Source organism: Chiloscyllium plagiosum, chromosome 8, assembly GCF_004010195.1.
Source record: "Chiloscyllium plagiosum isolate BGI_BamShark_2017 chromosome 8, ASM401019v2, whole genome shotgun sequence".
NCBI classification, from domain to species: domain Eukaryota; kingdom Metazoa; phylum Chordata; class Chondrichthyes; order Orectolobiformes; family Hemiscylliidae; genus Chiloscyllium; species Chiloscyllium plagiosum.
Genome location: NC_057717.1, coordinates 93,667,272 through 93,690,293, shown reverse-complemented (window position 1 = coordinate 93,690,293; position 23,022 = coordinate 93,667,272). Strand labels below are relative to the sequence as shown.

Below are 23,022 nucleotides of genomic sequence, written 5' to 3'. Positions count from 1 at the left end.
TTATACGCTTAATGGTAAGGTCCTGGGGAGTGTTGCTGAACAAAGAGACCTTGGAGTGCAGGTTCATAGCTCCTTGAAAGTGGAGTTGCAGGTAGATAGGATATTGATGAAGGCATTTGGTATGCTTTCCTTTATTGGTCAGAGTATTGAGTATAGGAGTTGGGAGGTCATGTTGTGGCTGTACAGGACATTGGTGAGGCCACTGTTGGAATATTGCGTGCAGTTCTGGTCGTTTTTCTATCAGAAAGATGTTGTGAAACTTGAAAGGGTTCAGAAAAAATTTACAAGGTTGTTGCCTGGGTTGGAGGATTTGAGCTATATGGAGAGGCTGAACACGCTGGGTGTTTTCCCTGGAGCATCAGAGGCTGAGGGGTGACACTATAGAGGTTTATAAACTTATGAGGGGCATGAATAGGATAAATAGACGAAGTCTTTACTGGGGTGAGGGAGTCCAGAACTAGAGGGCATAGGTTTAGGGTGAGAGGGGAAAGATATAAAAGGGACCTAAGGGGCAACTCTTTCATACAGAGGGTGGTATGTGTATGGAATGAGCTGCCAGAGGATGTGGTGGAGGCTGGTACAATTGCAGCATTTAAAAGACGTTTGGATGGGTATATGAATGCGAAGGGTTTGGAGTGATATGGGCCAAGTGCTGGCAGGTGGGACTAGATTAGGTTGGGATATCTGGTCGGCATGGACAGGTTGGACCTAAGGGTTTGTTTCCATGCTGTACATCTCTATGACTCTAAGACGGTTATAACGTAGTTAAAGGATTGACATTACAGTCCAGTAAAGAATTTCAAATAACTGCAGTTCAATGCATGGTCTCACCTCGCCCACATCAGGCCCCAGTCCGACAACCATCCCCCTATCCTCGTGTCCTCTCCTCACCGGCATTCAGCTGCAACAAGGTATTTTGCACTGCACTGGACTCATGTCTCATCACACCGCTCCAGGTCTCGTTCCCCTTGGGCTGCACTGGGACTCGCTTCCCTTGCACTGCACCAAGTCTTGTTCCCCTTACGCTGCCCAAGGACCCGTTTGTCCTTGCATTGCTCAGGGAATGCTAAAAGCAAAGAAAAAAAGAAAGAATGAAAAAGAACAGGGGGAGCAGAGGCGCTCCTGCTCCGTGGCCATCTTACAGGAAAACTGAATTTAGGAGAGACACTTTTATCCTTGATATGAATGTTTAGTATGTTAAAATTGTATGGCGCAACTGACCTGAGAATAAACAACTCTAGTTATGTGTTCTGCTGAAAGTTTCATTCCTAAATTGTAATCAACCCATTATGTCAAAACACCTTTATTTTTGCTCCATCATCAATCGTCTTAATACTAAACAAAATGTGCAAAAAAAAGAGCACCACAATGTCTTTTTAAAGCTGCTGTGTCTTTTTCTCTTGTGTGTTGTTAGAATTGGTGACCAGGAGATAGATGTTTAGTTCTGACAAAATAATGACAATCCTGGAGGATGGACAACCTGAATTGATCTGGTGATGACCTGCTTTGATAATGTAAAGGGACAGTGGTCAGTGAAGTGTAATATACAGAAGTGTAGTCGTAATAATAGATATCAGAATATTCTGTTCAAGATGTGAAGCTTGAAGCTTTGGGTGGCATGGTGACTCAGTGATTAGCAGTGCTGCCTCACAGCTCCAGGGGCTCAGGTTCGATGCCAGCCTCAGGCAGCGGTCTGTGTCAAGTTTGCACATTCTCCCTATGTCTATGTGGGTTTCCCCCAGGTGCTCCAGTTTCCTCCCACAGTCCAACAATGTGCAAGTTAGGTGGATTGGCCATGCTAATTTGCCCATAGTGTTCAGGGATGTGTAGGTTAGGAGCATTAATCAGGAAAAATGGAAAGTAAGAGGGTAGGGGAATGGGTCTGGATGGGATACTCTTTGGAGGGTCAGTGTGGACTTGAGCCAAATGGCCTGTTTCCACACTGCAGGAATTCTGTGATTCTTAAATGTTGATGTTCAGAGGTAGTTGGATGTATTTACTCATACATGGAACAATTATGAAGGCAAATGACATGCTGGCCTTTATAGCAAGAAGATTGGTATGCAAGGGAAATGAGTTCTGGCTATAATTGTGTAATACCACACCCGAACACTGTGCATAGTTCTGGTCTCCATATTTAAGGATGGACATGCTTGCATTGGAGGAAGTACAGTGAATGTTCATTAAATTGGTCCATGACATGAGATGCTTGACCTTTGATCAATGGCTGAGTAATTTGGGTATATTTAAGACTAAAATAGACAAATTGTTTTGGTTTACCAAAGATTCAAAGGAACAAATGGGTAAATATCGAAAAAGCATGTAAGACAACACTTTTCACAGTACCTCAGTACACATGACAGTAATAAATCAAATCAAATCAATGGTATTGAAGTCCAAGATCAGTCATGATCATATTGAATGGGCTGAAAGGGCTAAATAGACTACTTCTGCTCCTACATCTCTTGGTCGTATGGGATGGCGGAACAGACTTGAACAACCTTGGGCATACTCCTGCTCCTATTTCTTGTGTTCTTAGGCAACTGGAACTATACATACGGATTAAAGACTGCATGGATTTCATTCCATAGTTAGTAATGTTTGACACTACTTCCAGGGGCAGATTTTGCTGTGGCAGCTTTGATCGAACTCAGCAACATGGATTCCATCCTGAATGGAAGTGTTTACAATCTTGGGACCACTACTGGAAAACTAAAGCCATTCCGATTGATTTCAGATGTATTTTCAGCTGTCATAATCAATAACCACAGTGACGGATTTGACCAGATGGTGAACTTCACCATTAAACACACTGAGGTTTGTAAAGAGCTGTGTCAGTTTTGATGTACTGGCTATGACAGATTGGATGCTCATCTCGCACTGATAAACCTATTGTAAAATAGCAACCCCACTTTAGAGATGCAAGAGGGATCCCGTCCAGTGAAGCAATTTAGTGAAAAAGCAGAAGGGTTGCTTGCATGAGAAAGTGAGCAGTTCATTAATGTGGTGATCTTTTATCACACTATATTATCTGCTACAGGGACTATGTGGACTCAGTTATGAGATAAAGCAGCTCAAGGATGACACAGCTAATGTAAAAAAAATGATAATATATTTAAGTTGTCTTTTCTTAGAGTTTAGCAAAATAACAAAGTTTTAAAAAGTCCTCCCTACCTCCAGTTTAAACACCTGACCAGCCAAGTGATCTAGCCAGTCCCTAAGCAAGCACTCACAAAAATTTGCACACCTGGTACTTCCGCACATGCACAGACAAACGCACATACATACGATTTATTTTGGGTCTGTGATGGGCTAATGTATTGCTGTACTGGAGTGGAGCCTGGCCTGTTGCTTCTCTGGTTCAGGAACTCCTGTCAATGCCTCTTTCAGTGAATGTCATGCACATAGTCTATTTGCTCAGTTACAGCTAGACCAGTAACAGCGGCATGGTAAAATAAAATACTTTCTCTCCATAGGAAGCTAACATTAATTCAGAATTGCACTGTGCCAACTGGAATTACATGCCCGGGGAAAGTTATTGGTCTCCTAAAGGGTGCATTAAGGGAGTTTCCAACAGGACTCATACTCAGTGTCGATGCAATCAGCTCTCCAGCCTTGCTCTGCTGTTGACCCATTTTGAATGGCAGGTACGTTTATATATTCTGAACGTTTATTTGTCAATGTTTGTATGGGGTTCATAGCCACTAGACAACTTGGGATCTGAATGTGAGGCTTAGATGTTGTAGTGGAAGGTCACAGGCTTATTGACAGTTTACAACTTGAATACAATATATTTTTATAAGATGGGAGAAAGTGTATCCTGGGGAGTTTACCCCAGCTGATGGGGGAGTGGGGTTTAAATCCTACACTTTACTGCCTCAGTGCCATCAGTGTTCTACTGAGCCAAAGTATATATGATTTGTCATGGTCAGATGTTCCAATGCAATAGACGATAGGAGCATGAGGAGGCCATTCGGCCCTTTGAGCCTGCTCTTCCATTCATCACGGTCATGGCTGATAATCCAGCTCAATGCCCTAATCCTGCTATAGAAACATAGAAGACAATGAATGTGCCTCACGTCATAGAGTCATAGTCATACAAATGTACAGCACGGAAACATACCATTCGGTCCAACTTGAGGTTTTATTGACAGCTTATTCTTTATCTGCACTTTTACAATTTAATTTGTTTTATTTAGAAACTTTGGTGAGGAAACAAGTCTCATATACAAGACAATATGGGGTAAACAAAGGATAGAGTGAGAACATTGGATCATAGGAATATAAGGGGACCATTTGGCCTCCAAACCTCTTGCACCATTTAATAAGGAGGCTGATCAGAGACGAAACTTCATAACCTTTGTCTTTACTCATTATGCAACGACATGAACAAGGAACAGGAGTAGCCCATTCAGCCCCTCGAATATGGCGAACCGATTTCAAACTTAACTCTTTATTACTACCCACCCCTGAAAACCTTTCACCCACTTCTTTCCCAAGAATCTGTCTACCTGAGCAGTAAAAATTCAAGGTCTCTGTTTCCACCACCCTTTAAGGGAGGGATTCCAAAGACCTGCAATTCTTTAACAGAAAAAACTTGAGCACATTCGCAGTTTTAAATGAACCACCTTTACTTTTAAGCAGTGAACTCTAGTTACAGATTCTTCATCAAGAGGAAGCATCCTCTCCACATCTACTCTATCAAGACCCATCAGCATTTTATGTTTTAATAAAGAAGCCTCTCACTTTTCTAAACTTCAGTGCCTACTCTGTCCAATCTTTCTTCATAAAACATCTCACCCATTCCAGGTATTAGGAGAAAGTGAGGTCTGCAGATGCTGGAGATCAGAGCTGAAAATGTGTTGCTGGAACAGCGCAGCAGGTCAGGCAGCATCCAGGGAACAGGAGAATCGACGTTTCGGGCATAAGCCTGAAGAAGGGCTTATGCCCGAAACGTCGATTCTCCTGTTCCCTGGATGCTGCCTGACCTGCTGCGCTGTTCCAGCAACACATTCCAGGTATTAGTCTTAGTAAACCATCTCTGTACTGCTTTCATACAATTATAGAATCCCTACAGTGTTGGGTGGTGTGAGGCAACAATGCTAATCACTCAGACACTGTTCCACCTAGAAGCATCTGAAATGCTTCCAGAGCATTTACATTCTTCCTTAAATACTATGCACAGTACTCCAGATATGGACTTACCAATGTCCTGTATAACTGAAATGTAATCTTTGCAAGATGGTGTGGGGGAGGGTTGCGTGGGGTTGATTGTTCAGCTGGTGTCCGTGGATCAAAGGCATTCATTGTTTGAACAATGAACTGTGAGTAGGGCAGGGCAACGTCTGCTGAGAGCCATTCACATGCCCTAGTTCTGGGCCCCATCTTGACGACCCCTTCAAGCCCAGAAACATTCTATCGCATCATAAATCACTTTTCATGTTCCTGTGTCCTTCACAATCTTGCAAACTCCAGAGGGTCCTCTCCCATTGGCAGCCACAGCTCCTTCCTTGTCACTACTGACTGAGTTAAAAGCCTTCATACTGTAAGACAAAACAGAGTCTGGGAGACATAGGTGCCTAGAGGAAAGGAACTTCAGGGGAATGGCTATTAGCAGTGCCCCCAGCAAGAGATGGGACCATTCTTCAAGATTTGGAGGGAATTGGGATTTGTTGACAATGCTGAAGGGAATTGTGTAGGTTTCATATAAAATTGGGAATTCCTTGAATGCAGTTTTGGAGGAAACACATCATCTATTTAAGACCGAAAAACTGTCACTGTCCTGTCACATTACAGATTCTACTTTCCTGTAGTCAACTATCATGGAGGTTAATAGATCAGGAGAAAGAGGACTAATGGGGTAGCATTTTCAAGGAGCTAGCAAAGGCTCAGTGTGTATCGTGAAAAGATACAGCACAGGAAGAGGCCATTCAGGCCATTGTGGCTGCTTCAGCTGAATAAACTAGCCACCCATTCTAATCCCACTTACCTGTGGCTTGTAGCTTCACAGTTTACATCAATTCAGATGCAGATCCAGGTTCCTTTAAATGACTTGAGGGTTTCATCGTCAACCATCAACTGGACAGCAACTTCCAAAAACTGAATCCATCTGGTTGGAGAAGTTTTTCCTTCTGGTCCCTTTTTTCCTTCAGCTGATTACCTTAAATCTGTGCTCCTTAGGAATTGACCTCTCCACTGCAGTAAACAGTTTTTCCCTGTTCACTCTATCCAAGCTCCCATCATTTCATACAATTTGCTTTAACTGACCCTCAACCTTCTCTGTTTGAAGGAAAACAACCCTAGCCTATCCAATCTTTCCTCAAAGCTGCAATATTTCAAAAGCCCGGCAACATTTTTGTAAATCTCCTTTGATCTCTTTCTCGACAACAATTATATCATTCCTGTAACGTGCTGACCAGAACTGAACAAAATCTCCCTCTCTGACCTAGCTAAGGTGTTATTTCGTTCCAGCATTATATTTCTGCTTGTGCGTTCAATACCTTCCCAACGGGAGAAAGCATTACATATACCTCCTTTATCATGTTATCTATCTGTTCTGCCACTTCCAGGGACCTGTGTACATTCATCTGATGGTCTCTGATCACCTGTTCCTGCTCAGTATCCTTTTATTATCCCATGATTGAACGTCGATCAATGCTTTCTGAATGCTTAACCAATGGTATTTTGCATAGTTAATAAGAGTCTCTTTGCACCAAAGCCTTTTAATGTGTTTTTTTTCTGCCCATTGTAGACAGAGCCTTTTGCCCTTACTGTAATTACATACGTTGGGATCCCTGTATCACTCATGTGTCTTGCTGTTGCTTTTGGAATTTTTGCATTTTGGAAGGATCTTAAGAGCATGTTAACTGCCACCCATATGCAGCTGTGCCTGAGTCTCTTCCTGGCGGAGCTGCTCTTTCTAATCGGCATCAACCAAACCAAAAATCGGGTAAGTGAACCCCCCACAGCCAGCAACACAAGGGATACAGGTTGCTCTGGGATCAGTGTTTGTAATCCAAACTTAAGTACACTATATAAAGTTGTTCATGAGGGAAGAGGAAGATATAAACAGGTGGATGGCAGTGGTGGAAATCTTACCCAATCCTGGTAGTTTGGCAGTTGAGGTGCCCACTGTGCTCCACTCATGTGCTTTCTCATCCAGGTTTCTGAGTCCATCTTGAATGGGTGTCCGAACAACATTGCATCCAATCCTGTCAATGGTGTGAGCCAATTGTGAAAAATTGAGATCAATATATTTTCACCGACGGTAGCATTATGGGATATAGAGCAATGATGGGTCAATGATGTTTGTGTGGAGAACTTCCCCGTATATCAGAGTGGCAGTGAAATAAGAAAATGCTGGAGAAATACACTATGTGTGGAAACATCTGAGGAGAAAGAAGCAGAATTAATGTATTGAGTCTAATCTGACTCCTCTTGTTCTGAAGAGCAGTCATATCAGACTCAAAATGTTATTCTGTATCTTTCTCCATTGATTCTGCCAGACCTGCTGAATTTCTCCAGCACTTCCTGTTGTGATTTCAGTTTTCCAGCATCCTTAGTATTTTGTTTCTAATTGAATGGCAGAACAGGCTTAAGGCCTAAATGGTCACTTTCCATTCTTATGTGCAAATATTTCTGCTGAACTTATATAATGTCTTTGGGTAGATAACAATATGGGGTCTCTGAAGGACTATCACAGTGTTTTTTATTGTTTCAGGTTGTGTGTGGGATTATAGCAGGATTTTTACACTACTTATTTCTGGCTGCATTTGTTTGGATGTTTCTGGAGGGAGTCCAGCTCTACCTCATGGTCAGAGACATCAGAAAATTGAGAATCACCCATTTGGAAAAAATTGGGAAGTTCATGTACCCTGTTGGCTACGGAGTTCCTGCAATAATTGTGGCTATTTCTGCTGCAGTGTATTGCAATGGCTACGGGTCACTCAGGCAGTAAGTAATGGCTCCTGTTTTTCCAACTTTACAATGCAAATTGACAACTTACTGTCGACTCTTTTGTTAACCCTATTTTTGACTGATTGGGAGATAGGAAAATGCTTGTTAATTCTTTTGTGATCTTGGGATATGAAACTCTCCATCTCAGATTTGTGTGTATAAGTCTGACCCCAAAGACTTGAAGGCAAAGTCCAGCTTGAGATTGCCAATGTACTACTGAGTGAGTGCTGCAAACAACAGCTTGCATTTCTATGGCCTGTGTATGTGCTATATGTCCCAAGGTGCCTGACAAGAGTGTTAACAAAAACATTTTGGATCCCAACATTGAAAGGATATATCAGGACAAGTGAATAAATTTTTGATCAAGGAGACAGTGTCAAAACCCCATCTTTCAGAGACTGACAGTCATGGGTTCAAACCTCACAAAAGAGACATATGCACAAAAACTCACATAACATGGCAATGTTATAGATATTGTCTTTCAGCTTAAAACTATGATTTGGAGATGCCTGTGTTGGACTGGGGTGTACAAAGTTAAAAATCACACAACACCAGGTTATAATTCCACCTGATGAAGGAGCAGCGCTCCGAAAGCTAGTGCTTCCAATTAAACCTGTTGGACTATAACCTGGCGTGTGATTTTTAGTTTAAAACCAGGTTCTATCTACCTTCTGAGGTGGATGTAATAGATCCTAGGCACTGTTGTGAAAAATAGCCAGGGAGTTCTCCTTTCACTCAATCAGCATCATGAAGAAAACAACAGATAAACTGTTTGTCGGGATTTGCTGATTGCAAATTAGTTGCTCCACTTCCACTATTAGAACAATGGCTGTATTTCAAAAAACATTGACTGTATAACCCTGTGGTTGTGAAAAATGCTATATAAATACATTTTTCAGTCTGAAGTGCAATTAACTCCAGCAATTCAACAAATATCTGATGACCTTGTGAACTCTACCAGGAAAGCATTTGCTTGTTGCTTTCATTGCCTGGATAAATCTTTGAATTGAACATTTTTCAATGATAGGGTTCATTTGCAAATGTTACAGGCACTGGTTGGCTATCAGGAGCACTGGCAGACATAATGGACTGAATGGCTTCCTTCTGCCTCCTAATACTTTTGTGATTCTGTAACCTGGTCTTTCCCTTCTCTGGGTCGGGGTGGAGGGTACAGTTGTTGAGTTCTGTTGTCATGTCTCCTGCCACTCCTTTTGCTAAATGAGTCCAGAACGTGAAACTCTGCATCAAAAATGCAGTAGACAAGCAGGCCTTTCAGCCCAAGTAATCTCGTGCTGCATTTAAGGCGAGTTCATTGACTGGTTATGCCTGAACCTTGGGCACAATTTGTAATTTGCTGAAGATTTAACGTATCAGAATTTTTAATGATAAATCTTCTGTTGTTACACTCCAGCTGCTGGCTACAAACACATAGAAAATTCATCTGGAGCTTCCTGGGGCCTGTTTGTGCAATAATTGGGGTAAGTATCTATGTTATCTATATTTAGATTGCGTCAATGTGGTCATTCATTGAGGTGATTATGTTTCAAATCTGCAGTAAATTCCATCTTTGAGTTTCCTGTCTCAGTCTCTCTGCTCACTCCTACCTCTGTTGCCTCTGTTGTGGGTGGCACGGTGGCACAGTGGTTAGCACTGCTACCTCACAGCGCCAGGGACCCAGGTTCAATTCCTGCCTCGGGAACTGTCTGTGTGGAGTTTGCACATTCTCCCCGTGTCTGCGTGGGTTTCCTCCGGTGCTCCGGTTTCCTCCCACAATCCAAAAATGTGCAGGTTAGGTGAATTGGCCGTGCTAAATTGCCCGTAGTGTTAGGTGAAGGGGTAAATGTAGGGGAATGGGTCTGGGTGGGTTATGCTTCGGCGGGTCGGTGTGGTCTTGTTGGGCCAAAGGGCCTGTTCCACACTGTTAAGTAATCTAATCTAATATCAACTCAAATATTCTCCTTTGGATGGCCTCACACCTTTCACTGTCTGTGAATTTGAGCAGTTTCAATACTCTGCTGCCTGTATCCAAATAACGTTTGCAGATGACACCAAAATTGGAGGTGTAGTGGACAGCGAAGAAGGTTACCTCAGAGTAAAACGGGATCTTGATCAGATGGGCCAATGGGCTGAGGAGTGGCAGATGGAGTCTAATTTAGATATGTGTGAGGTACTGGATTTTGAGAAAGCAAATCAGGACAGGACTTATACACTTAATGGAAAGGTCCTGGGGAATGTTGCTGAACAAAGAGACCTTGGAATGCAGGTTCATAGTTCGTTGAAAGTAGAGTCCCAGGTAGATGGGATATTGAAGAAGGCTTTTGACATGCTATCCTTTATTGTCAGAGCATTGGGTAAAGGATTTGGGAGGTCATGTTGCAGCTGTACAGGACATTGGAGGCACTTTTGGTATATTGTGTGCAATTCTGGTATCCTTCCAAATTTTGTGAAACTTGAAAGGGTTCAGAAAAGATTTATCAGGATGTTGCAAGGGTTGGAGGATTTGAGCTATAGGGAGAGGCTGAATAGGTTGGGGCTATTTTCCCTGGAACATCGGAGGCTGAGGGGTTACCTTATAGAGGTTCATAAAATCATGAGGGGCATGGATAGAATAAACAGACAAGATTTTTTTCGCTGGGCATGGGTTCAGGGTTAGAGTGGAAAGATTTAAAAGGGACCTAAGGGGCAACCTTTTTGCATAGAGGGTGGTTCCTTTATGGAATGAGCTGCCAGAGGAAATGATGGTGGCTGGTACAATTACAGCATTTAAAAGGCATCAGGATGGCTATTTGAATAGGAAGGGTTTAAGAGGGCTATGGACCAAATGCTGGCAAATGGGACTAGATTAAGTTAGGATATTTGGCGGCATGGACAAGTTGGACCAAAGATGCTGGACATCTCTCTGACTCTATGGCTGTAAGTCTGGTCACCCACTGTACACACTGATGTACTTGAGCTCAAGGACTGACTAGAATCAATATTCAGGATGTTCATGTAGGTATCTTTTCAAATACCTACATGGATATCCTAATTCTTTTTCCTCCTCGAACTCTACAAGCCTCTGAAACCTCTGCATTACTGCAGATCTAATATCTTGGGATATCCAATTTACATTGTTACAGCTGCTAAGCTCCAAAACCCTGGAATTCTCTCCCTGAGCTCACCTTTAACTCTCTCTTCACCCTTAAGAAACTCCTTAAAATCCAACTTTTTGACCAAGTCTGGTGTCAAGATTTTCTTTGATAATGCATATATGAAGAAACAAAATTACTAATGCATAGTTGCTTTTTAACAGCTATTGTGTTAATGATTAGATTCCCTACAGTGTACAGTGTAGGTACACTACACTGTGGAATCAGGCCCTTCAGCCCAACAAGTCCACACCGACCCTCCAAAGAGCAACCCACCCCCCTACATTTACACCTGATTAACACACCTAATACTCCGGGCAATTTAGCACGGCCAATTCATCTGACCTGCACATCTTTGGACTGTGGGAGGAAACCAGAGCACCCAAAGGAAACCCACGCAGACATGGGGAGAATGTGCAAACTCCACACAGACAGTCTCACATAATACTGTATGGTTAAATAATCTATTTAAGATATTTCAGTGACGTAGAGGCAGGGTATAAATGGGTCTTAGCTGATCTTGACAAAGCAAAGCATTACTGCCTAATTTGAGCTGAAAGCCATAAATTAGACATGATTTGTCCTGCCTCCAGATTCGATGATGTAATGCAGAAGACACAGAACAATTGCCAATCTTGAGATGCAGAGGCAAGAAGAGATTCTTAAAGGAGGGAAGGATTGAGGCCTGTAGAGGACCATGAGTTAGATTAATAGAGGGTTTCACATCTGCAAACCTGAAATGTCTCATTCGCAGCTGGTGTCAGGCTTTAGATCAATGCTACCCAAATCCTTTCTGACTGTATGCCCATTTTGAATCTATATAATTATCACAACCCCTCAATGAGAAATGAGAAAACAGGATTTAAGGGCTATGAAAGGAGGAACCTGTCAGAGAAGGTATGTAGCTGAAACAGCTCACTCAGAATTTGGAGTTCATGACCCCAAAATTACTGCTTTGGAGTTCATGACCCCAAAATTTCAGCTCGCTTGGGGTCCTGACCCTCACTTTGGAAAGACCTGCCAGTACAGGCTAGAGAATCTATTCTGCTGCACTTTAATTCTCTGTCTGTCTGTCTGTCTGTCTGTCTCTCTCTCTCCCCCTCTCACACACACTCTCTTGCCCCCCTACATGTCTCAAAATCCCAAGCTCTATTTGATTGTTTTGTCTCTTAGGGAATGTGGACTGTTTTAGTTTGTTGAACTTCTCTTTTTAAAATCTTTCAACAGATCAACACATTCCTTTTTCTCTTAACACTCTGGTCTTTGAGAGAATCAGTTTCCAAGCGTGACATTACAATATCTAAACTTCAAAACACGAGGTGAGTTTAAGCTCTGCAGGTGTCCTGCAGGATAATGTCCTTGGCCCAACCATCTTTAGCTACTTCTTCAATGACTTTCTTTCTATCAGAAGTGGGGATGTTTGCTAGTGATTATGCAATGTTCAGCACCACTTGTGACTCCTCAGATGCTGAAGCTGCCCATATTCAAATGCAGCAAGATCTGAACAATATCCAGGCTTGGGATAGGCTTGGCAAGTGGTAAGAGTCAAAAAGTGTGGTGCTGGAAAAACACAGCAGGTCAGGCAGCATCCGAGGAGCATGAGAGTCGAGCTTTCAGGCATAAGCATAATTCCTGATGAGGGGCTTATACCCGAAACCTCAGCTCTCATGCTCCTCAGATGCTGCCTGACCTGCTGTGCTTTTCCAGCGCCACACTTTTCAACTCTGACTCTCCAGCATTTGCAGTCCTCACTTTCTGTCTGACAACTAGTAAGTAACATTCCTGCGACACAAATGCCAAACAATGACTATCTCCAATAAAGAAAAATCTAATAAATGCCCCTTGACATTGAATGGTGTTAGCATAACTGATCCCCCACTGTTAATATCCCAGGGGGTTATCATTGACAAGAACTCAGTTGGATTCGCAGCATAAACACAGTGGCTATAAGTGTGGGTCAGATGCTAGGAATATTGTGGTGAGTAACTCACCTCCTGACTCCCCAAAGCTTGTCAACCATCTACAAGGCACAAGTCAGGAGTGTGATAGAATACTCGGCACTTGTCTGGATCGGTGTAACTTCAACGACACTCAAGAAGCTTGACACCATCTAGAACAAAGCAGCTTACTTAATTAGCACCATATCCACAAGCATCCATTCTTTTCACCGTTGATACTCAGTAGCAACAGTGTGTTAATCCACAAGATGCACTGCATAAATTCACTAAAGATCCTTATACAGCATGTTGCAACATTTAAGAGGCATTTGGATGGGTATATGAATAGGAAGGGTTTGGAGGGATATGGGCCGGGTGCTAGCAGGTGGGACTAGATTGGGTTGGGATATCTGGTCGGCATGGACGGGTTGGACAAAAGAGTCTGTTTCCATGCTGTACATCTCTATGACTCTACGACTCTATGTTCCAAACCTATGACCACTTCCATCCCGCAGATCCGTGGGAACACTTGCATATCACCCACAAGTTCCCTTCTAAGCCACTCGCCATTCTGACTCAGAAATACATCACAGTTCCTTCACTGTCATTGGATCAAAATCCTGGAATTCTTTTTCTGAGGATATTGTGTGTCAACCTATAGCACGTGGACTGCAGTAGTTTAAGAAGACAGTTGACCATCGCATTCTCAAGGGCAACTGGGGACTGATAATAAATGCTCAGCAATGACCATGTCCCATGAGTGAACAAAAAAAAAATCAAGAAATCCACTGTTTCATTCAGGATTTTGCTCACGTCCTGTGTTTAAAGAATTGTTTCTGTGGTGCTCAGTACTTGGTATCTCATTCAAGTGGCCATCATTCATCGGCACGTCTCGACTATGTATAGCAGTACTCTTTTTTGACTGTGAGAAGCTTCAGGCAGAGATTATTGACTGGGTAGAGGGAACCCTTACTGGTTTTCTTTTCAGTAATGAAAGATGTTGAGGTGAAAGCCAGATCCAAAAGGGGGAGACATAGGAAGTGAGTACCATGAGTGATACAACAAATTTGCATTTACCCAGCACTTGTAGTGTTGTGCAACATCCTAAGAGGCTTCACAGAAATGTTAGCTGACAAAATGTGACACTTCAGCCACTGACAATGATACTAGGGCAGATGACCAAAATCTTTGAAGAAGGGGAGAGATTAGGGAGGTGGGGATGGTCATGAAAGAAATTCCAGAGCTTGATATGAGGCAGCTGTAGGATCAGCCACCAATGGTGAAGTGATTAGAACATAGAACATAAAACAATACAGTCAAGAATGTGTAAAAGACTAGAATTGGAGGCTGCAGAGATCTCAGAGAATTCCAGAAGAGATGAGGCTATGTAGGGGTTTGAGAAGGGTGAATATTTTAAAATGGGGGCATTGCATAATTGGGAGACAGCGATCATAGGAATGATGGGGACAAGGTGCAAGTTGGGCAGATGAGCCCTAGCAATTTGAATCAAAGTACCATTCTTGCAGCTGACTCAATTGGGATAAGCTTATGATTTGATTTGAACCCATAAGCTCTCAAATTTTAGATTCGCTGACTCATGGGGGTTTCAGTTAGCTAAGTTGGCTCGGGTGAGTGTATCAGAATAACATCAACACCGTGTGTTCAGTTCCCAATCCAGCTGCATTAGATGTGGGAACTGCTCTGGAGAGTGGAAGGCAGTGACAACTCACCACTGATTTAAAAACTTCTGTGAGGACTCGGCAAGATGGCAGTGATTCTGTAGAACTGCTATGGACGGCTCTGCCTAACAGCCAAGGCATATTGGTGTTTTTTGCCATCCCTGGCCAACTTATGTGGAGCAATTACTGCTTTAAAACCTTACAAAACACATATTTGTTAATATTTGGGAGTGGGAAGGATGCCAAAGGGAAAAGGAGCAAGCAAACAGCAGCAGGGAGGACACTCCCCTACAGAAAGTTGGGGCTGCGATTGAGGAGATCCATGAGGAGATGCGTGCCCAGGTCCAATCCATCACGTCCATGCTATAGAAGCATGAATAGGAGATCCAGGGCCTCAGGGAGCGGCTGGAGGAGTTGGAGGGTTGAACCAAGGCCTCAGAAGCTGCGATGGAGTCCTCATCTGTTTGGATCCAGCTGCTGGAGTGAGAGGTGCGGGCCTTGTGAGACCAGGTCGAATACCTCAAAAATAAAGGTTGGAGGATGAACCTGTGGATTGTCGGGCTTCCGGAAGGTGAAGAAGGTGGGCAGCCAGTCAGCTTCTTTGAAAGCTGGCTGCCGCAGTTCCTAGGCCTTCAAATCAAGTCCAGTGGCTGCAGATTGCAGTGCACAGGTCTGGGCCAGTACAACACCTCCGCCCGGTCCTAGTGCAGTTCCGCTCCTACCAGGACAAGCAAAAAGTAATAGAAACCTCCAAATTACTGGGAAAAGACCCACAGGCACTGCGACATAAGGGGTCAAAAATTATTTTTTCCCAGGATTTCTCAGCAGCTTTAATTTGAAAGAGGAAGTCCTTCGAAGAAGTTAAAAAGAGGCTGAGGAACTTGGGTATCCTTTGTTGTCTCATTTTTTGTTGTTTGTTCTCTTTCTCTTGTAGTCACAAGTAGGGGTGACATGAAGCCGGGGACGGGTGGCGTGCTTATCCTGACTGTCTTTTTTTTGTTGATTTAAGGATTATCTCCTTGTTTTGTTTTCGCCTAAGGCTTGGGCACAGTCCGGGCTTGAAGGAGCTGTGAAGGAGGGGATGGATAGGGTAAGTGCCCCCTATGGGCAGGGGGCAGAGTCTTCCTTTCAAGGTTTTATAGTTGGTTTCCTTTGTAGTGTTTTGGTAGTAATAGTTGTTTGTAGTTATGATAGAGTAGTCTTTGTATACACAATTCTTCAACTCTGAGTCTTTATTTACTTGCGCTTGACGCATTGTAAGCAGGATTCTCCCTCTCATGGGTTCAAGGGTCTCTGAAAGGGGATGCAGCTAAGTGTCTTGTTAAATAGTGCACCTGGAACATCAAGGAAAGTCATTCATCTGTTAAAAGGAAAAAGGTGCTTTCTCGCTTTAAGAGGGAAAGGGTTGATATCGCTCTGTTACCGGAAGCCCATCTTGATGGACAACACCTGAAGCTACAACAGTGGGGTTATGACCGGGTATTCTTTTCATCCTTTACTACTAAAAGTAGGGGAATGGCAGTATTTATCCAGAAAAATTTTCCGTTCACATTATTAGAGCAGGTGAAAGATGAGCAGGGACGGTTTGTGATACTTAAGGCCCTGATACATGGGGAGGAATATGGCATTTTAAATGTCTACTGTCCTCCAGCGCATCCCCTCAAATTTTTGATTAGTGCCTTCTCTAAGCTGAGTGCCTTTGGAACACGGGGGCGGGGGGGAGGCGGATTTCAATTGCTTTGGATCTGACAGTAGACAGGGTGCCTAGTGGATCCCCAATGATTTCTTCGCAGGCCAAGTAGGTGGCTAACTTATGCAAGGAGTTGGGGCTGGTGGACATTTGGAGATGTCTTCACCCTACCAGCAGGGACTTCACCTTTTTATCAAACCCTCATAAATGTCACACGAGGATTGATCTCTTCTGGATTCGATTTTGGGTTGTAAAATTGGTAACATAGCTATCTCTGATCACGCGTGGTATATTTTCGAGCTTAAGGCCAAGAGTGGGGAGCTAGGTTTGCTGCACTGGCATTTGGACCCTTCTCTCCTCAAAGATTCCAAATTTGTGGAATACTTCTTGAAGGAGTTTCAGGAATTCTTTACTATCAACACAGGTATGGCTAGTAGTCCATCTATGTTATGAGAAATTACTAAAGTTTTCACTCGGGGATTAACTGTTTCCTATTCAGCTAGCCGGACACGACGGAAGGGGGAACAACAGCGTCTACTTGAGGCATGGTTGAAAGCTGCCGAAGCGGGACATTTTGTGCGTCCTTCGGTGACTAAGCTACAGCGGATCACGGCCCTCCGAGCTGCCTTGAATTCAATACTTACACAAACCGCAAAGAATTAACTTGTTTTTGCTTGACAAAGGCTGTTCGAGTATGGGGATAGGCCAGGAAAGTATTTAGCATACCTGACCAGGAAAAAGCATACTCCCAATCCATCACTGCAATCAGAGACAGTGCCGGGGTCCTTACATATAATGTCAAAAAGATTAATGAGGCTTTTCGGAGTTTTTACTCTGAATTGTATTGGTCTGAAGTTTGTGAGGACAGGTGGGCTAAAATGGACGCTTTTTTTAAGAACCTGGACCTCTCAGGATAACCTTGAAACCTTGACAGCACAGGAAATGCAGGAGGCAGCTAGGCAAATTCAGAGTGGGAAAGAGCCTGGCCCTGATGGTCTTTTGGGTGAGTTTTATAAAGAGTTTATAGGGATTCTGTTAGGGCTGTTGTTGGAGAACCAGAATCACTCCTATATGCCTGAATGCTTACCACCATCTTTGAGAAAAGCTAATATTTCCTTAATTTTTAAAGAAGGGGAAGGTTCCTGAGGATTGTACATCATACAGGCCCATCTCTCTATTAAATTCAGATTTCAAGATTTTGTCTAAGATCTTGGCGCTGAGATTAGAAAAGGTGTTGCCCTATATTGTTAAAGAAGACTAGACAGATTTTATAAGAGGCCCGTAGGTCTACTAATAATATTAGAAGGTTGCTGAATATGGTCCAAATTTGTCAGCAACGATCGATTCAGGGATTGGTGATTTCCTTAGATGCAGAGAAAGCATTTGACTGGGTGGAGTTCCCGTATCTTTTTTATCTCTTAGAGTGGTTTAAGTTGGGTGGGGTCTTTGCTAGATGGATGGAGATTTTATATCACCACCCTCTGGCCACGGTCATCACCAACGGGGTGAAGTCTGTGAACTTTAGGATTGGTAGGTGTAGTCATCAAGGCTGCCCCCTTTCACCATTGTTTACGTTGGTGATAGAACCGCTATCAGTGGCCATTCGTCAGAACATACTGCTCCGGAAGTGGGATCGAGGGTACACAAGATTACACTGTATGCGAATGGTGTCCTTCTGTTTCTATTGGACCCGATGACCTCCGTACTCCATCTGATGCAATGTATCGATTCATTTGGGGCTATTTAAGGATATAAGATCAACTTTGCAAAATTGAAGGCTATGCCTTTGGGGAACATCAAGGAAGCGCCAGAGGTTGAGGGTGGCCCTAGGTTCCCTTTTAAGTGGTCACAGTGAGGTTCCGATACCTAGGAATTTTTATTACCCTCAAGTTTGATTGGTTATTTCAGACTAACTTTGCTCACTTGCTCGACAATATTAGGTGGGAACTCCAGAGATGGGAGGCACTTTCAATTTCATGGTTGGCTTGAATATCTCTCAATAAGATTAACGTTCTTCCTCATTTGCTTTATCCCATGTGTATGCTCCTTATAATGTTTCCCAGGTCAACGCTGCGGAAACAAATGGGTTGGTTTGGTTCCTTTGACTGGCATCGTGGGCAGCCCCTCATCAAACTTACTAAATTACTAAACCGCCTGATGAAGGAGCGGCACTCCGAAAGCTAGTGCTTCCAATTAAATTGGTTGGACTATAACCTGGTGTCATGTGATTTTTAATTTTGTGCACCCCAGTCCAACACCGGCATCTTCAAATCATTACAAAATTGGAGTTGCCTCAAGGAGGGGGAGGATTTGATTTCCCAGACATCAGGAGGTATCAGTTGAGTTCCCTGCTGTCCTTTGTTTGCGATTGGGTTGGTAATGATCAGGGCTCAATATGGCTGGATATCGAGGCCTCCCTGGAAAAGTGCCCTCTTATTAACCTATTGTTCATGGATAAGATGAGGACAGTTATGGACTGCTGCCGGAACACTATGCATCAGAGTGAGGGTTGCTTATCCAAGACTTCACCACTTACGCCTACAGTTGGTATGCCAGAGTTCTGACCAGGGGCGATGGACTCGGGGTTCAAACTGTGGGCAGTGAGAGGAGTGGGAGACTTGTTTGAGGAGGAGGTTATGATGTCTTTCGAGCAACTGAGCCGCAAATACGGGTTGCCCAGCAGAGAGCTTTTCTGGTTTTTTTTCAGGTTAGGGATTTCATCCAGAAGAAGACTATGCTTCTCACTAAGCTCTATAAGTCCATTGCAGAGAGGTGTTGCTGTGTTCCACAAGCACCCTTTTGGTTAGTGCCCTCTATTGCCTGCTGATTGCCAGGGCCTGGCAGGATATTAACCAGTTATGGGAGGTCTGGGAGCAAGAGCTAGGAGTGGAGATCTCTTCTGAAACATGGGAGAACACACGAAAGATCTCAGTCTCTAATAGGACATGCACTATGCAGTTAAATGTTCTGCACAGGGTTCATTTGGCACCGGACCGTCTGGCGAAGTTTAAAAAGGGGCATTTCCAATGTGCCCCAAATGTAAAATAAATGTAGGTACCCTTACCCACTGTTTCTGGACATGCCACAGGCTCAGTGTTTCTTGGAGTGCTGTGGCGGGACAGATTGGGAGGGTATTGAGGACTGAAGTTTAAGTAGACCCGATATCTCTCCTCTTAGGTCAGTTGAATTTATCATCGTTAGACGGCATGGGAAGAAACTATTTAATATTCTTGCATACTGTGCATGGAAGAATATTCTGATGAATTGGGTGTCTGAGAACCCGCCGAGTTTGTTGGGATGGCACAATATAATTATGGAGCATATATCCTTGGATTTTTTAAACAAATGTTGTGCATCACACAACAGACCATTTTTATAAGACATGTCAGCCTTATTTGATTTATTTGGATATTGACTTGTCGGCTATTTTAACTAGGGCGTTTGTTTAACCAGGACGGTTAAGTTTGTTGAGCCCTGGGCCCTGGAAGGGGGGCTCCTGAGTTACTCCAGGAATATATACAACACTCCCGTTCTTTTGATTGGGAGCTTTGCACCGTGTGTAGCTATTTTGTGTTTTTTTGTGTTTTCAATTGCTTTTCTTTTTTTTTATTTATTATTTACTTATTTATTGGTGTTGTTTTGCACAGTGTTAGGTTTTGTCTTTTATTCTTGGGTAGATTAGTTAGTACAGTATTTGTATTGTAATTTGTGTTTTTTATTATACAGGTATTTGTTATTGGTTGTATTTTCAATAACTTTATATTTTCGTAAAGTCAAAAAATCATTAATTTACAAAAAAAAACTTTCGTGAGCAGACAACATGCCCAGAAGCTGCCTTTGGAGAGAAGTACACTACAGATGAATTAATGAAGTAACAGATCAGGGAAATCTTGGCACAGATAACTGAAGAAAACATCCAGTTACATCCAGCTGAAGTTAATAAAAGTGTCAGTTTTTAATCCCTTCATTAACATATTTGTAAGCTTAATTAAAGTTGCAAACCTGGCTCATATCATGTAACCAGATATCAAAGGGCCAGATGTCAGGTAACTGAAATTACAAGAACCTACTCAATGGGTGTTTACAACTCTACCCTCCAGGCTGCGGACACACAGAACTAATGGTCCAAAGGGTCTCCTCTTGTGCTACATTGCCTCTGTGACTCTTGGAGGACTCTGGAACATCATGAGTAATAACAGCCATGGAATGTACATGATGTAACATAAAGTTGCATTCACGTTGATGAATGTTGGAGTATGTCCTGCTAATTTCCTGCCTAACCCAGTTCTCTTTTCCGCAGAATGTTGGCATTTAAAGCCATCATGCAGATGTTTATCCTGGGCTGTAGCTGGATTCTTGGTTTGTTCCACTTTAACGAAGAAACCCTGGTAATGGCCTATTTATTTACCATTGTCAACAGTTTCCAGGGCACCTTCATCTTTGTCATCCTGTGTGTGTTAAATCCCAAGGTAGGTGCTATAGTATTATGTAATGTTTCTAGCACAGGAACTGGTCATTCTAAACAGCAGAGCCATACCACTGTTTACGTTCCAAATGAGTCTCCTTTTTACCCCTCTAGACAATATAATTTCCTATTCCTTTCTTTACTATGTGTTTATCAAGGGTCCCTTTAAATGCATCTATGCTATTTACTTTAACTGCTCCTAATGCTCACGAGTTCCACATTCTCATCACTCTCCAAGTTAACAATTTTCTCCTGAATTCGTCAATAAATTTACTTGTGACAATCTTATAATTATAGCCTCCAGTTCTGTAAGGTCTCTATTCAGTTTTCTCTTTTCTAGGAAAAAAGGCCCATTTCCTGATGCCATTCATACTTACCCTATTTACTGGGATCTTGCACAATGTTCTTTCTTTCTCAAGAGTCCACTGGTAATGAATGTATAGCAAAGGTTATTTCTATTCCATACAAATATCACAAACCTTTTCTAAAACATTTGCTCATAAATTTGCACAGAGGAAATTTTCAATAAAGCAGAGATCATAGAATTCATCACAGAATGTTGAAATCTGTAATTAGATAACTACAACTGTACTTGGGGATAGGCATAGGCCAGTCAGTCCTTTAAGCCTGCTTCAAACCATTTAATAATATCATGGTTGATCTGATTATGGTCTTAATTCCACTTTGTTTGCCACCATAACTCAGAAAATCCTTGTCTATCAAAAATCAATTTGACTGGGCCTTAAATGTATTGAATGACCCAACCTCCGTTGTTTTCATAGGAAGAGAATTCCACAGACTAAAAACTCACCAAGCCAAAACATTTCTCATCATTAAATCTTAAAAGTGAAAGCTCTTATTCTTAAATTGTTTCTCCTCGTTCTTGTTTCTCCTTCCAAATTGGGAAAAATCCTGCCAGAATACACCTTTGTCAAACCCCTTCAGGATCTTGCATGTTTCAGTAAGATAATCTCTCATTCTTTGAAACTCCAGTGGATAAAGGCCCAACTTTATCAACCTTTCTTCACAAAATGGGCGGCATGGTGGCTTATTGATTAACACTGTTGCCTGATAGCAGCAGGGACCTGGGTTCAGTTCCAACCTCGGGTGACTGTCTGTATGGAGTCTGCGTGGATTTCCTCCCACAATCCAAAGTTTTGCAAGTTAGGTCAATTGGACATGCTAAATTGCTTATAGTGGTCAGGAATGTGTAGGTTAGGCACATTAGTCAGGGGTAAATGTAGAGTAATGGAGAATAGGTTTGGGTGGGATACTCTCCCAAGGGTCAGTGTGGACTTGTTGAATTGAAGGGCCTGTTTCCACACTTTAGGGATTCTATTCTATTCTAAATCCAAGCCCCTCATTCAAGGAAAGAGCCTTCTCAAGACTGCTTCTCACCTGATTACTTTTCAAATAAGGAGATCAAAACTGTACTCAGTGCCCGGATGTGTTCTGACCAAGGCCCTGGACAGCTGCAGTAATATTTCTCGACTTTCATCTTCCATTCACTTTGCAATAAACAACAACATTCCATTTATCTTCCTAATCACTTGCTGTTCTCACATGCTAACTGCTTATGATTAATATACCAAGACATCCAGATCCCTCTGTACTTCTGAGTTCTGCAATCTCACTTCCTTCAAATAATAAAAAGCTCCCTTTTATTCTTTCTGCCAAATTGGACAACTTCACATTTTTCTACGTTATGTTCCATCTGCTAAATTCTTGCCATCTCATTTAAACTATCTAATATCCTTTTGCAAACACTCTTGTCTTGACAATTTAATTTCTTATCTATCTTGGCATCATTAGATAATAAAGCTACCATACATTCTGACCTTATGTCCAAATCATTGACTTTCCGCCTTCCGCAAAGACCGTTCCCTCCGTGACTACTGGTCAGGTCCCCCTACCACCCACCTCCCATCCTGGCACTTTCCCCTGCCACCACAGGAACTGTAAAACCTGCGCCCACACCTCCTCCCTCACCTCTATCCAAGGCCCTAAAGGAGCCTTCCACATCCATCAAAGTTTTACTTGCACATCCACTAATATCATTTATTGTATCCGTTGCATCCGATGCAGTCTCCTCTACATTGGGGAGACTGGGCACCTCCTAGCAGAGCGCTTTAGGGAACATCTCCAGGACACCCGCACCAATCAACCA

At 42.7% G+C, this 23,022-nt stretch overlaps 1 protein-coding gene across 5 annotated transcripts in view; it reads left to right on the top strand.

The window, feature by feature from the left end:
- Positions 1-23,022, top strand: part of LOC122552183 (adhesion G protein-coupled receptor E3-like) — a 58,569-nt gene that overhangs the window by 27,039 nt on the left and 8,508 nt on the right. For 3 of the 5 annotated variants that reach the window (XM_043694768.1, XM_043694770.1, XM_043694769.1), the window contains exons 11-17: positions 2,618-2,817; positions 3,477-3,647; positions 6,752-6,949; positions 7,721-7,953; positions 9,368-9,434; positions 12,312-12,403; positions 20,691-20,859. In XM_043694768.1, the coding sequence (XP_043550703.1) occupies positions 2,618-2,817; positions 3,477-3,647; positions 6,752-6,949; positions 7,721-7,953; positions 9,368-9,434; positions 12,312-12,403; positions 20,691-20,859 (1,130 nt within the window). Of the gene's footprint in view, positions 1-2,617; positions 2,818-3,476; positions 3,648-6,751; positions 6,950-7,720; positions 7,954-9,367; positions 9,435-12,311; positions 12,404-13,536; positions 13,588-20,690; positions 20,860-23,022 lie in introns of those variants that run through there. The other 2 variants (XM_043694771.1, XM_043694772.1) reach the window with 2 other exon arrangements.